General features: G+C 44.9%; 1 protein-coding gene across 2 annotated transcripts in view; it reads left to right on the forward strand.

Annotated features, from left to right (window-relative positions):
• Nucleotides 1-14622, forward strand: part of PNPLA7 (patatin like phospholipase domain containing 7) — a 99439-nt gene that overhangs the window by 48137 nt on the left and 36680 nt on the right. For both annotated transcript variants that reach the window (XM_054998074.1, XM_054998075.1), the window contains exons 19-21: nt 1739-1852; nt 11412-11472; nt 12995-13144. In XM_054998074.1, the coding sequence (XP_054854049.1) occupies nt 1739-1852; nt 11412-11472; nt 12995-13144 (325 nt within the window). The remainder of the gene's footprint in view (nt 1-1738; nt 1853-11411; nt 11473-12994; nt 13145-14622) is intronic.

Here is a 14622-nt window from a genome sequence, read left to right on the forward strand (position 1 = left end):
TAGTAATAACAACAACAATAATAATAAGTGCTTATATACCGCTCTTCTAGAAAGATTAGTGCCTCACTCAGAGCGGTGAATAAGCTAGTGTTATTATTATCCCCACAATCCAGCTGGGGAGCTGGGGCTGAGAGGAGTGGCTACACCAAGGCCACCTACTGAGCTCATGGTAGTAGTGGGATTTGAACCAGTTGAGTGCTGATTTGCAGCCAAACCACTTAACCACTGTGCTACAGCAGCTTTCATTTATTTCATGTGGAAAACTTGTATCCTGCCTTACCAAACCTTGAAGCAGTGTACAGAAATCTAGTAGTAATTAAAATACAAATTAATGAACAATCAGTTACAGCCTAATAACAATTGTGACAGAAGTACCCCATCCCAAATTTCCTGAAAGGCCCTGCCAAACAAAACCATCTTTCCGTTCCGACAGAAAGACATTACAGTGAGAGCTTTACGTTTTCCTCCAGTGAAGCGTTCTGCAAATCAAGGGCCACCACAAAAAAAAAAATGAGCCCTGGCAAAACAATAGATGGATCTGCTGGGCAAAGAAGGGTATAGTGAGTGAGGCCTGCTGAGCAAACCTAAGTTGGCATGTGGATTCATATAGAGAGTGGTGGTCCTTCAACTATGTTGGTCCTAGATTGAGAAGGGCTCAAGAGCCAGCACCTTGAGAACTGAACCTGGTAGCAAATTGGAAGCCAGCAGAGTTGCTTTCAAATTAGTTTAACATGAAATGTCGCCTGCTAGTCAGATTGCAGTCACATGTTGTACCAACTGTAGCTTCTTTCAGGGCTACTCCTTGTAAAATGTCTTGTCCTAACCCAGCCCTGGAATTTATAAAAACATGGGTCAGTATGGACATATCTACTGAGGGCCAAGCTACACATGACGAATGACACTTGAACAGCAAGTGTATTTCTCCCTGTTCACTTGCCCTCCACTCAATCCACTTGCCGCTCAAGTGTCATTCGTCATGTGTAGCTTGGCCCTAAGTCTAGAAAGCCAAGCATTCCATGTAGAATGTGAAAGAGAACTCCCTTCCTCAGAGCAGTCCAACTTCCATGTCTCTGTGAGCCAAGCTACAAGTGACGAATGATGTGTATTCCTCCCTGTTCACTTGCCATTCACTTGCTCTCCACTTGATCGAGTGGAGAGCAAGTGAATGGCAAGTGAACAGGGAGGAATACACGTGAGTCTGTTCACCTGCCAGGCCAGTATCATTCGTCACTTGTAGCTTGGCTCTGAGTTAACTGCTGCCTCATCCAAGTGCAGGTAATTCTACTGCTCCTTTGCACTAGGAGCAATTGAATTGTTCGCAGCACAGAGACACAGTGGAGTTACCTGCCCTGAACTATGGGAAGGAGGCAACGCCAGAGCAATGAATCATGCAGAGATGTAGCAGGCAGCCTTGTCTGCGGTCTAGTACTTGATACCTTAACAGGAGCCTTTAGGGTTTTTGTTGCTGTTTTGTTTTTTGCAGAATCTAGTTTGGGTAGAGCGATGCATATTCCATAAAACCACAACTATATTGCACAGTTTGTATTTGAGGGGAATTTTGAACTCTGCTTTGCAGTATCTTGTAGATGCAAACAGATTGAGCTGCTTGAGAACCCAGAGACATTTATGAAGGCATCAGGAGACTGGGGCAATTTCCACTTCCTGTGTGGATGTTCTAGGAGTGCTCTAGAAATCAACAGTGTCCTCTCAGCCATTTCTCTTCTTCTCTATCTCACAGGTAGAGGCCTTAACTCATCAGCCCAGAGCTACCACAGTGCATGCAGTTCGAGATTCTGAGTTAGCCAAGCTTCCAGAGGGAGCTCTGACCTCTATCAAGCGGAAGTTCCCACAGGTAAGAAAATGAACAGTGGTCCTCTTGTGGCACAGAATTCCCTTCTCTGGACCGAGTTGGAAACAGTCTGGCAAAGGATTGTGGTTTTGCCCTTTGGAGCAGGGGTAGAACTGTATGGCCTTTTGTTGCCTCTGCAGAAGAATTCTTTCACCTGTATGGCAGCCTTTTAGATAGCGAAATCCCACCTTGATCATCTCCCCAACCTTCCAAGACAAGTACCTTACTTGCTTCTGATATTTGGCATTGTTGCACCTTCCTTACATTTAGCTGTATGCCTCCCATGTCCTATAGACAGGCAGGACTCTAATCTGGAGAACTGGGTTTCATTCCCCACTCCTCTTGAAGCCAGCTGGGTGACCTTGGGTCAGTCACAGCTCTCTCAGCCCCACCCACCACACAGGGAGGGTGATTGTCGTGAGAATAATAATTACACACTTTGTAAACCGCTCTGAGACTGGCATTAAGTTGTCCTGAAGGGCGGCATATAAATTGTGAATGTCGTTGTTGTTGTTAGATGGTTCTGAAAATAGGGCAGGGGGGCAAATAGGTAATGGAACCCTGGCTGAAACCACCAGTGATGGTATAGTGGTTAGATCCCTACATGCTTTCTTCTTTTCTCCCTCTCTCAATTGAACCTACCTCACAGGGTTGTTCTGGGAATAAAATAGAGGAAGAAAAAACCATGTACACTGTCCTGAGCTTGGAGGATGGGTGGGATAAAAATGTGATAGCTGATCTGCTTTCAAATGGGGTATATAGACATCTGTCTGACTGGCAGCAGGCTCGCCAGCAGGAAAAGGTCCTTTAAGTGAAAATGCTAGGGATTGAACTCAAGACCTCCAACAGGCACGTGCTCTACCTCTGAGGCTCAGGCTCTCCCCAAACATTATTGGGACAGCATTATAGGCTTTCCCCCGCTCCTGTGTCCTGTTCATGTTAGACTGCCTCACATGTCCAACACGTGATCCACCACAACAAGCACAGCTTACCATGTGGTGGCGTCCCAAGGACTTGATAAACTTCTGTTCTTGTATCCTGTTTGGGACTGCAAAAAGAAGAGGCTGTCAAGTACCTGGAGGGCCGCAGTAGACTAGTTGCCTGCATTTCACCTGAGGGACAGGAGGGTTATGTGCTGTAATGTAATGGAAGCCCCGTTTCTCCCGCTTTCTCCACCATGAGTGTATTTTGTGGTGAGCATTCAACTGACTGAAGAACTTTTTGAAACTCCAAAGTTTGCTTGTTGCTACTTTGTGACGTTTTCGTTTGACTCATTAAAAAAAATGTGCACAGTTGTTTTGAGACTCCTAAAGGAGGGCTGAAAGAGGTTTCTGAGGGTTAGAGCACAGCATCCTGTATATAACTGCCTCATTTGTAAAAGCTGAATAAATTATTGAAAATAGCGGGTCAACTTGAGCAATGAACTCATTTATAACATTTATAGCATTATAAGAATGAAGATTTATAACTCTGTGGTTACTTTGCACAAGTGTTTGCTGCAGCATTCCCTAGATACTTTTACTAGATTTACACTTCAGGTCTGGCAAGTGGTCTGGTTTTGTTAATTTTTGCTTCGCTTGCTTTTTTTTTTTTTTTAAGTGCCTCAGAGGAGGCACTGTGTTGCCTTTGAAAGAGGAGTAAGAGATGGTCCCCCTGGGCCTAGCATGCATCTCATGCCTTTAAACTGAGGCTCACTGTGGTGTGAAATTTGGCAGCTGGGTTGGAAACCGCCTGCCTGTTAGTAATGCCATCCCGAATACCTAAATGGGTCCCAGGGTACAGCTAGAAGACACTTGATACAGCAGCCTTGATGAAGCTAAGCGCCTGGGTGGGACACCTCTGTGGTGCAATGGTTAGAATGTTGGACGCGGACCAGGAAGACCTAGCCTCACGGACTCTTGAAGCTCGCCAGATTGCCTTTGGTCAGTTGTACACACTCAGTTTCTCCAACTTCAAAATGTTTGTAGCATAAAAGTGGAGAGGGTTCAGCTTAGTGGCAGACATGCTGCGTTGTGTACAGAGGATTACAGGTTCAATCCTCAGTGATTCATCTGTCTCTAAAGAAATGTACTCTGGATACAGGAGAGCTTAATAACGATCGTCCATCCTCAAATGTACCATTCTTGAGGGGTGGGGGTGAGCAAGTGATAGCTGCACAACTTCATGGATTCCTGGATGAAGCATGTTCTTTGGATCCTTCCAATCTGATTTTTCAGGCCTGGTTATAAGACTGAAACAGTCTTGCTTGCCTTGGTGGATGACCTGTGATGGGACATGGGCAATCCTGTTGATTCTCCTGGACCTCTCAGTGGCTTTCAGGTACCATAAATCATGCTATCCTTCTGGGACCTCCTTTCAGGATTGGAACAGGGAGGTATCATTTTGTGGTGCTTTCAGTCCTACCTGGAAAGTAGTTTTCAGAAGGTGATGTTACTTGGGCTCTGCCTGTCGGATCCCACAAGGTTCCATCTTGGCTTGTTCCCGCATACTTCTAACATCTACATGAAACTGCTAGGTTAGGTCCCCTGGAGATTTGGGCTAGGCTGTCACCAATAAGCAGATGACAATCCGCTCTATCCCAAACGTCCAGGGGATCCCAGGGAGGCTGTGGAAACTTTGATTCAGTGCCTGGAAACAGTTGTGGGATGCATGAAGGCCAATAAAGTAAAGTTTACTCCTGACAAGACTGAGTAACTATGGGTGGTTGAAAGGACTAGACCGGGATTCAAAGTGTGTCCTGTTTGGGATGGGATTGCACTCCCTCTAAAGGAGCAGGTTTGTAGCCTGGTACTGCTGCTGGACCTGGCCTTCTGCTAGATGGTGGCAGTGGTGGCCAGGAGCATCTTCCACTAGCTTTGGCTGGTGAGTTGGCTGTGGCCTTTCCTGGGTGGGGAAGATCTTGCCACTGTGCTGCGTGCCCTGGTAACATTGAGATTAGATTACTGCAATAGTCTCTACATGGGGCTGCCCATGAAGACTGTCTGGAATTGGTATAGCATGCTACAGCACATATGCTAGCAGGAGTGGGTTTTAGGGGCCGTATTGTTTCATTTGTGTCCCATCTGCACTGGCTTCCAATTTGCTTCTGGGCCCAATTCATTATGTTGGTATTGACTTTTGAAGCTTGATGCAGCCCGGGGGTCCTGCATGCCTTAAGCTCCTTCTATACCCACATGAACCTACCCAACTGTTATGATAATCTTCAGGGGCCCTGCTTCAGATGCCCCATCGTCTGAAGCTAGATGAGTGGCAAACTGAGAAAGGGCCTTCTTGGATGTGGCTCTGTGGAATTCCCTCCCCAGGGAGAGTCATCTGTTCCCCTCTAATATTGTCTTCTGCCAGTGGGTGAAAATGGTCGTTTGTCTGGCATTCCTTTATTGGCCCTCATTTATTTTAATTGCTGTTTTTACATACATATAGTTTTTAAAGCTGAGTTTTAACTTACTTTTAATTGGACTGTCTTGGAGCCTTAATTGGGTGAAAAGGTGAGATACTCTATTTTAAACAGAAAATAAAATCTCCAATTGCTAGGAAGAACATTCTCTGCTTTACCCCTGGGGAGCTTCTGCCAGTCAGAGCAGGCAGTACCAAAAAGGTTAGCCCAGTGGTCTGGCTTCGCATAAGGCAGCTTCATATCTTCGTTATGCATTAAGCCCATGCATGCCAGTCTGAGCTTTGTGGAGGAAGAGCGGGGATGAAAATATAATGAATAACCTATTTGGGAACCTTGTGTATGCCACCTTGGATTCCCTAACAGAATATATTGAATGAATTGAGCCACTGCCAAGGGGGCAATCTGGGCTGTTTTCACATGTCTCCCCTCACGCAAAATTGTGCAAAACTCACAGAACGACGGCATCTTCATGGCACAGTTTCCTGTCATGATTCCATTTTGTGGTGCGATGACATCAGAAATCACGCCATGAAACGGACTCGTGATGGGAAATCACTCCATAAAGATGCCATTGTTCCATGAGTTCTGCGCAAGGGGAAAGACGTGTGAAAACGGCCCTAGTGTGGGGTGACATCTTTGCTTGATGTGATGACATTGGCATAGAGGGAGCGTGCTTCATTCAGGCTTGTCTGTGTAGATTACCTAAATACTGGTCTTCTGGCAGGATCCCTCCTTTGACTGCCTTTTACTCACACGGCATTTTCTACGTCATTCCAAGAATGTCTTCTGATGTTCTGCCTTTTAACTCACTGTTTTCTCTGCTTTTTAAAGGCTACCCTATTTTTAGGAGAAAGCTCCATCTGTGCATTATTGCTAGCAGGTCTGTTGTCATCATATGGAAATTAGGGTATGAAGCTGGTTTTTGATGTTTTCTGTTAATAGGCAGTGGGATGTTGTGTGCCCCCCCGCCCCGCCCTTGCATCCAGCAAATTCTGTCTTGGTAGTCAGGTAGTTTTTGAAGCACCGACACCTATGAAGAGAGAGAGAGATGCTATCAGTCAGCAGCTTGCAATTGTGGCAAGCGCACAGAAACTTTGGATGGAGTGATGAAGCAGTGGCTGAGGAAGAGAGGCCAAGACACGAGCACTTGCACTCGTTTTAAGCATTGTTCCATTTGTTGTTTTGAAAGCATGTTTGGAATTATTTTGAAGTTGTACCCCCAAATACTGGGAAAGCAAAACTTCTCTTGAAGACTCAAACAGTTATGAGCCCAGCTGATATTTTTGGGGGGCCAAATTTGAGCCACTTCTTGAGCTCTGCTTGGAGATAATTAATTTTCTCTGTCTCTTCTCTTCTTCCACATGGGACTCTCAATGACATTCCAACCAAGGGACCCAGAAAATTCACACCTGCCAGGCATCAGCCATGCCACAGCAGCAGGTTCTCCTAGATCATTCCAATTGTCACATTCATTATATTTTTAAAACCTCCACACACAAGTTGGAGTCCTGTGAGGAATGATGGGGTGGGGAATGATAGCTTAGTTGCTATATAGTGCTGGCTGCTGAAGTTTGGGACTAAGTGAACTATTCTTTTTGTTCCCACTTCAGCAGTCTCTTGCAATTGTGGTTTGTTGTACCCCTTCGCTGTGCACCACCTCACCACTAATTTGCTGCCAACAGCCTGTGTAGCTGTTGGGAGGGAAGTCACTCAGGCCATCTCTTGCCTGCCCTTGGTTTTTATTTTCCGTTTCCACTGCCCTCAACTTTCTGGACCTTTTGGAGGGCAATAAGCATGCTCTCTTTTAGGCTGTTTTTGTTCTGTTCTTCCTTTTTAGTGATTTTTTTTTTGCATAACTCAAGGGTCCTCCTATGTATTCAAGTACTCTTATTCATCAGCCAGTAGCCATGTTTCAAGAACAAGACCATCAAGTTCTCTATTAGGAGAAGTGATACTTTGCACTCAGCTGTCCTTGTTGCTTATTTTAAAATATTTCTTGCAATGATTGTCTGGAATGGGCAGGATGAAAACCTGAGTCTAACGTCTGCCCCAATAACCGTCTGAATTCAGAGGAAAGAGGCAACCTTCTCACTGATAATCATTATTTCATCTAAAATGTTGGTCAGCTAGTTTGAGTAAAGCTGTCATCTTAGCTAGAACTTTGCTTTTGGGGAGCACAGATGCGAATATAATGCCACAGGCTATATGTATGTATGTGTGCTCACTTTGGGGCCCTCCCCGGGGATCCCATTTAAGGATCAGAGTCAGTAGTGATACCACTGAAGCTTATAAGAAAAGGAAATTAAAATTTCCAGCAGCCAGATGGTTGGATGTGTGCGACAGAATGAAACAAGACACATTAGTTAAATCTCTGTTTCAGTCCCCAGTTTCCAACCTGGGCCTTAAAGCGACCGGAGTTGAGATTGTTTTTCTCTGCTTTGAAGCCTGTCCTGTCCTTGAAGGATGAGGGTGGTTAGCAAAATGTGCTGAAAGTATAAAACCATAAGAAGTCCCCTGTAGATTCAAAATAAGGATTCATCCAGTGCAGCATTCTGTTTCCCACAGTGGCCAACCAGGTGTCCCAGGGAAGGTCCACAAGAAGGATGGAGGAACCAAAGCTTCCCTCTGTTATGCTGCAGTCAACGTCTCGGTCTTTAAGGGGCCACAGTGTCATCTTTTCGTTGTCTTTTCTCCCATAGCAACTAGCTTTCTTGGCTATACTGCTTCTGAACATGGAGGTTACATCTGGTCATCATAGTGAATACATGTGGGTGCATAAAATATAATAAAAAGCAGCCAAGCAATTAAAGAAAGCACTCATAACCAGTATTTTTTTAAAGGGCAGATGCCTTGTAGTAGTTAAAGAGCTAGACTGGGTCCAAATCCTTGATCAGCAGTGAAACTTAATTGAGTGATCTTGAGTCAGGGTTGGCCAAAAGTAATCCTACCTCCCGGGATTGTTGTGTGAATAATGTACACAGCCCTGAGCTCACTGGAGGAAGGCTCTGGTTTGACCCCTGCCTTCCAATCTAGGATACAGGGTTATATTTTAATGCTGCTCTAACTGCTTTATAATTTCCATTTTTTTACAGTTGTAAACCACTTTGAAAATTAGCTTTTGAACTGCGGTATAGAAATCTACTAAATAGGTACCTTTTCAATGAAACTGCATCCCTGTGTGATTCAGAAGAGACAGTACTGGGATAAACAGACCGTTGGGCAGGCTTTCTCTGTAGCTTCATATACTTCTCAAATTGTTCATGTTTTGTTCTGCGCAAATTACTGCCATGCTTTTCATCCGGCTTTTCTTTGTGGTTAGAAAGTGCTCCTGGCATAGAGTTATAAACAGTCAGTGGCTAGCCTCCACCTTGGATGAGCCCTTTCCCCCTTCACCCTATATTGTTAAAAGAGTAACTGAGCAATGAACCTCAAAGAACCACTAAGAGCATGTAGATGCTGCACATAAATCCAGAGGCATCTCTGGAGGCTGTAATAAATTAGCTGTGTGCGCCACTGGCTGACGAGGAAAGAAGTCCTTGGAGAGTGGCAAGGCTGCTTGGGTCTTGTAATGTAGACATTGCGGTTGCTCTTGCGGGGTGGACTCTGCCACGGCAGGTGTATTTAGGACAGCGGATGCTCAGCTTCCAAGCGATTCAGTTTGCAGTTAGAGCAGGGCTGGGAAGAGCCTACTAAAACAATGAAGGTGGTTGGAACATATACCCTGGAAAGAAAAGTGAAAAGATTCAACAAAGAAAATGACTGAGTGGAGGGCATAAGTTTATAAAAAGATGATGCATGGAAAATGTGGGTGGAGAGGACTTTGAATGTCCCATAGCACTAGAATGGGGGCAGGGCAGTCAGCCGGCAAAATAGGTTTGGCAGCAGATTCAGAAAAGGAAAGTAATTATTCATAACGGTGCATATTTAACTTATAGAATTCATCACCACAGGATCTGGTAATGACAACTGGCTTGATGGCTTATCACAAAGTTAAGACAAATTTTTGGAGGAGATGTCTATGACTGGCTAGCAACCTTTGCATTTTAAGTGGTGCAGAGACAGTCTATTTCTGAGTACTGGGTTCTGGGGACAAATGGGAAGGTTATTGCCTTCATTTCCTTGTTTGGAGTACTTTTTGGAGACATCTGAATGGCTGCTATTGGAAACTGGTTTGATCTAGCAAGAGTTTTCTACATGCATCTTTGTACATTGTGGCAGAGTTCAGAGGGGCAGCTTACTGGGAGGCTGGGGCTTTTGTCTTTCCCAGTTAGCTTTAGAATTTTTCTCCACAGCTTTGTCTAAAGTAGCTTTTTGCTGCACTGAGACACGCTCGTGCCACACGTTCCAGCCACCCTTGGTGACAGCAGAAGAGCTTGAGTGTACGGCTGGGAGTATCAGTAGAGCTCAAAGTTTTTGTTGGCATCTTAGAAGAATGTTAACAGAAACCTTTCCTTTATATGTCTGTACAGATCTATATAAAACACTGCATGCCCTTTTTATGAGAAAGACACTCAGTGCGCTAAAAACTCCAAGGAAATCTCATGCCACTTGCCTTGCTCAAATCCAAAATTGATGTTCCTTGCACGTTGCCATGGTAGCAGTGGAGTGACTCACCCAGTGGCAGTAAGCAACCCGCTGTGTGCTCTCTCACAGAAGGCCTCTGGAGGAACAACATTTTCACAGTTAAACCAGAGCTGTTTTGAGTAACTAAACAAGGGAAGGAGCTTGGTTTTGGGCTGTAACCTACAAATTCCTTTCTTTGTGATTTTGGTCATGAATTCTTTAAACTTAGCATCCCCCCACCAACACCACACACCTGGAAATTCTGCGCCAAGAAAACTTATGAATTCCCTTAGCTGTATAAAAATAACCACACTTGCATATTTTTTGTTGTTGTAAATTAGATTTTTTTTTTAAAAAAACCCCTTTGTTGTAAAACCTATAGATCATCAAAGTGAAATATCAAAGTTACAGCAGTAAAAATCAGCAACACCAGAAGTCCCATGGAAATGCTGAAGGACCTGAGTAATCCGCTCCTCCTACTGCCCCCACCCCTCAGCAGATGGTAATCATAGGTATACTGCTTCTGAATATGGAGGTTCCATTTGGCTGTCACGGCTGATAGCCCTAGATGGACCAACCCTCCATGAAGGGCAGTGTTCTGCAAGTGCCACCCTAAGCTCTCCAAGCGAAATATGCAGACAAACAAAATCTTGCCAGGTGTTTTCACATCTACCCTTGCAGAACAAGGTTTAGAAGCTTCTTTTGCATTTAAAACCAAGGAATTGGGAAGCAATTGCCATCTGGCATGGCAGGCATCTTCCAGTCCTAATTTAACCACCCTTCCCATTACAAGATATCAGACACTCTTAAGGGCTCTGGGTATGTATACACTTGTGTATGTATGTATACTCATTCAGATCAGCAGTAGCACTTTCTCAAGTTTTAATTGATCTCCCTGCCACGATGCTTTTAGTTTCAAAATGGTCAGACTCCTCAAAACCTTACAGCATCCTGAATTGCTGAGGGAAATAGAATTTGAGTTAGGGGCTACACACAAGGTGGCATGCATCCCTCAAATGCACTCTTCTCCTTTAAGATATTATAAATTCTTTGGGGCTTGAGTGGGCAAACTCCTTCCCTTTCCCCCATTTCCGTTTAATGGTTACTCAGTTGCCCTCAATATCCCAAGCCTTGTGGAGGCTTGGGATAACCCACATTTTTGGGTTATGTGTCTAATATTTAATTTGCAAAGTAAAGTTTTTCTGTATATCCGGGAGTCCCCTCCCCCTCCCACAAGCATTCATCAATCTCTGGCTTATTGCTGAGAGTTCCTGTTTCTCTGCCCTCCAAGTAGGCACTTGGCCATCAAGTCTGAGGCTAAAAGAAGCAGTGATCTTGGTTATGATGAACAGTTAAGAACAGAACTAAAGACTAGAAAGCTTCTCCCGTTCTTCTTAAGAAGCAAAAATGAGTATTTTGCTAAGCACAGAACTGATTGTATCCCTTGGTGCTGTTGTGCTTCACAAAGCTCGCAACTCTTCACACATCTTGGCCGTGCTCAGTTTATAATATCTCCTTGTAAATCTTGATCCTGCTGTCAAGGTGCTTCCCTCTGGGAGCCGTTACCTTGGCTGTGCTGATTCTGTGTTCTTCTCTCCCTGCTAGGTGGTGACTAGGCTAATCCATTTGCTGGGTGAGAAGATCCTCGGCAGCCTTCAGCAAGGGGGTAGGTCTTTAAATTCTGGGCCTCTGACAGGAGGCACGGTCAAAAGAGAGGGACAAGCTGCATGCTGCAGTACACGACTGCTTGAAGGGTCTTGCAGGAAGCCCTCCTACCTGTTGAAGAGCTACAGGCACGCAAGCCCAGTGCAGTTCTGCATCCACGCCGCTACTTTGCCTTAGTTCATATTTGACTGGTTTTAATTGCCCAGAACTTTTTCTTAGAGTATGGATTCAGCCTTCCTAGCTCTGGTTCCCGAGTCTCTCATTCCTGGATGCACCTAAGCCAGCTGAAGGAAGCTTGGGCAGGCATTCCCTGAGAGACATAAGAAGAGCCTTGGTGGATCAGACCAGTGGCCCAGCCACTTGTTTCTCACAGCCCCCAACTACTTGCCTTAGAGGGCCAACAAACGGGGCATTAGAGGCCAAGGCCTTTCCCTGGTGATGCCTCCTAGCACTGAGTTTCAGAGATTTACTGCTTCTAAACGTGGAGGTTGCCTTTACTGACTGTGGGTAGGAGCTGTTGATGCACCTAACCTCCATTAATCTGTCCAGTCCCCTTTTAAAGCCATCTATGCTCGTGGCCATCACTACATTTACTGTCATTGAGAAAAGAAGTATTTCCTTTTGTCTGTGATCAAGAGGAGAGTGGACAGAAGGCCCTTGTCCTCACAGGGCTACTGAACAGCATCGAAAACTGGTCTGGTCACCCTTGATAAGTGGTGGATGAGACAGAGCCATGGCTGATGTCGGTAATGCTAAACCCCGTGGTTGGCTGAGACACATGCACGTGCACACACAAACCAAACCCAAAACTGATTTAAAAATATTTGGCATCGTCTGCCTTCTGTCTTAGGTTTCCATAAGTCAAGAATATTGTTTGGGAAAGGTAACATTTTATTTAGCTGTGAAAAAGATTTATTTCCTGCTTTTCACAATGAAGTGCTCACATGGTGGCTCACAACCACCCATATATAAGATCACAGAAAGCAGTCTTAAAATTTCAGGAAATAAAAATAGGGATTGTCAACTAACTTCAAAGCCCAGTAGTCAAGATAGTAACTTGTGCCTCCATGACAAAGAACAACAATGTAAAGAAATCCTAGAATGAGAGAACTGACAAATCCCAAACTGCAGGCAACTTGCTTTCAGACCCTGCCCCACCCCCTGCCCCGCATTAACTTGAACCAAAAGCCCTACAAGACAAAACTTGTTTTCATCCTCTACAAAGGTAGGAAGGAAGGCCTGAGCCAGGCAGTAAAAAAAATACAGCTGAGTCCTGAATGGAAGCCTCATTGCTTTTTCCCCAGTGCCATGAGATGTGGGAGAAACCCCCCAGTCAAACCTTCCCAGTTAACATGGCCCTCTTCCCCCAACACTCACAGAGAATGCTAATTTTGCTCACTTGTCATCTTAAGTCTCTACACTTTTGCCACTTGGTAATGTTTGGGAAGGAGTTAATTCTGATCCTTGGTGTCCCATAGCAAGAGAACGCCCTGAAAGTATCTCACAGTCTGTTCTCACGGCAGGTCACCCGCTTGGACTACACACTTCGGGCAGCAAGTGGGACGCTGGCAACCCAGCCAGCAACCTCTCCACTGTTGCAATCATGCCTGTGTCAGAAGATGTGCCTCTTGCCACCTTTACTTTGGAGCTCAAGCATGCTCTCAGCGCCATTGGTAAGAATTTAGCTGGCTGCCTTGGGCTTGAAATGGTGGGGAGGGGCTCTGGCTCAGTGAAAGAGCCTCTGCTTTGTATGCAGAAGGTCCCAGGTTCAATCCCTGGCATCTGTTGTTAAAAAGGAGGCTTTTTTTTGTTTGGGGGAGATGTCAGCTCTCAACAAGTTCAGCATGTGAAACTCTTTGCATGCTAAAGTGTTATGTAAATGATTATTATTGATTTCCAACATGCAAATCCCAGGTTTATCCTAAGTCTCTCCAAGGTTGCTCTTTCTCCCCTTTGTCCTTTCTCTAATCCAGTAGTTCCCAAACTGTCATGAGAAATAAATTATACATAGCTTAAAGGCTCCTGTGAATCCCAAGTATGCCGGTAGAGGAGGCTGCCTTGTATATAGCTGCATGGTATACTGCTCTGGCCTTGCCATCTTTCACTCAGCCTTTGATGGGGTGGGGGTGGGGGATACTAGGTAGCTCAGTTCTGCCCTATCTGCCTCCAGTAGTGACTGGAACATTCAGTTGCTTGTGGTTTAGAGACTCGGCAGAATCACATGGGGTTCAGAAGAAGCTGCCTGTTGCAACTCTGCACATTCCATGCTCTGCATGAACCTCCTCCTGCTCGGGGGATGTGTCCAGAACAAAGAGAAGTGCAAAAGAGTACCGGGCAGGAGTTCGGTAACATTCTAATGCTTTGGGAGGGGGGCAGTTTGTAAAAGTGAAGTATTCCTACCACATTGAATTAAAAAAAAATAAGTGTTCTTTCACTACCAAAAGCTTGGGCAATGCTGCTCTAACCCTCTCAGCTGGAAAGAACTCCTTTGTTGTGACTGATAAGGAACAACATTCTTAGCTTGTTTCCTCTATGAGGCGTGGAATAAAATGATATGCCACCAGCGAGGTTTCAGAAAAGACCAAATAATATCATGAATACTGTGATGCTTGCTGGAAACCTGGCTGAAAATTAAGCTTTGTGCTGCTCACGTCAGTTTTCTCTTGAGTTGAAAACCTCATATACTTGGCTTGATCAGTTTGTGATTTAAAGCAAGCAGCCTTTCATGGGCGCGTTGATCTGCACAGTTGGTAGCATTTGTCATCATAGTGACTAATAAGAGCTCTTGGGGCATCCTCAGACCTTACTGGATTGTTGTAGTTGGAACGGACATTTCTGTGCCTTCCAATTCAGTTTTGAAGGCCACAGTTCCTATCAACAGCAGGAAATCTGGATGGGGAAGTTTATCAAGAATGATTGAGTGGAAAGAGAGACCCATTCTTGCAACAGGTTACTCTCCCTCTCCACCTCAATTTGGAAAAATAAAGTTTGTGGTTTAGGAAATAGGAAATGGGAGGAGTCAACTTCATATGGCAAACAACCATTAAGTAATCACAAATGCCCATTAACTGAGTGTTCAGGAATGGTAAAAAAACACAGGCCATTTCAGGTTGAGTTCTCCCTCCCGCCCAGTCTTGTGATGGGTTGCTGA

This window comes from Eublepharis macularius, chromosome 14, assembly GCF_028583425.1.
Source record: "Eublepharis macularius isolate TG4126 chromosome 14, MPM_Emac_v1.0, whole genome shotgun sequence".
In the NCBI taxonomy this organism is placed as follows: domain Eukaryota; kingdom Metazoa; phylum Chordata; class Lepidosauria; order Squamata; family Eublepharidae; genus Eublepharis; species Eublepharis macularius.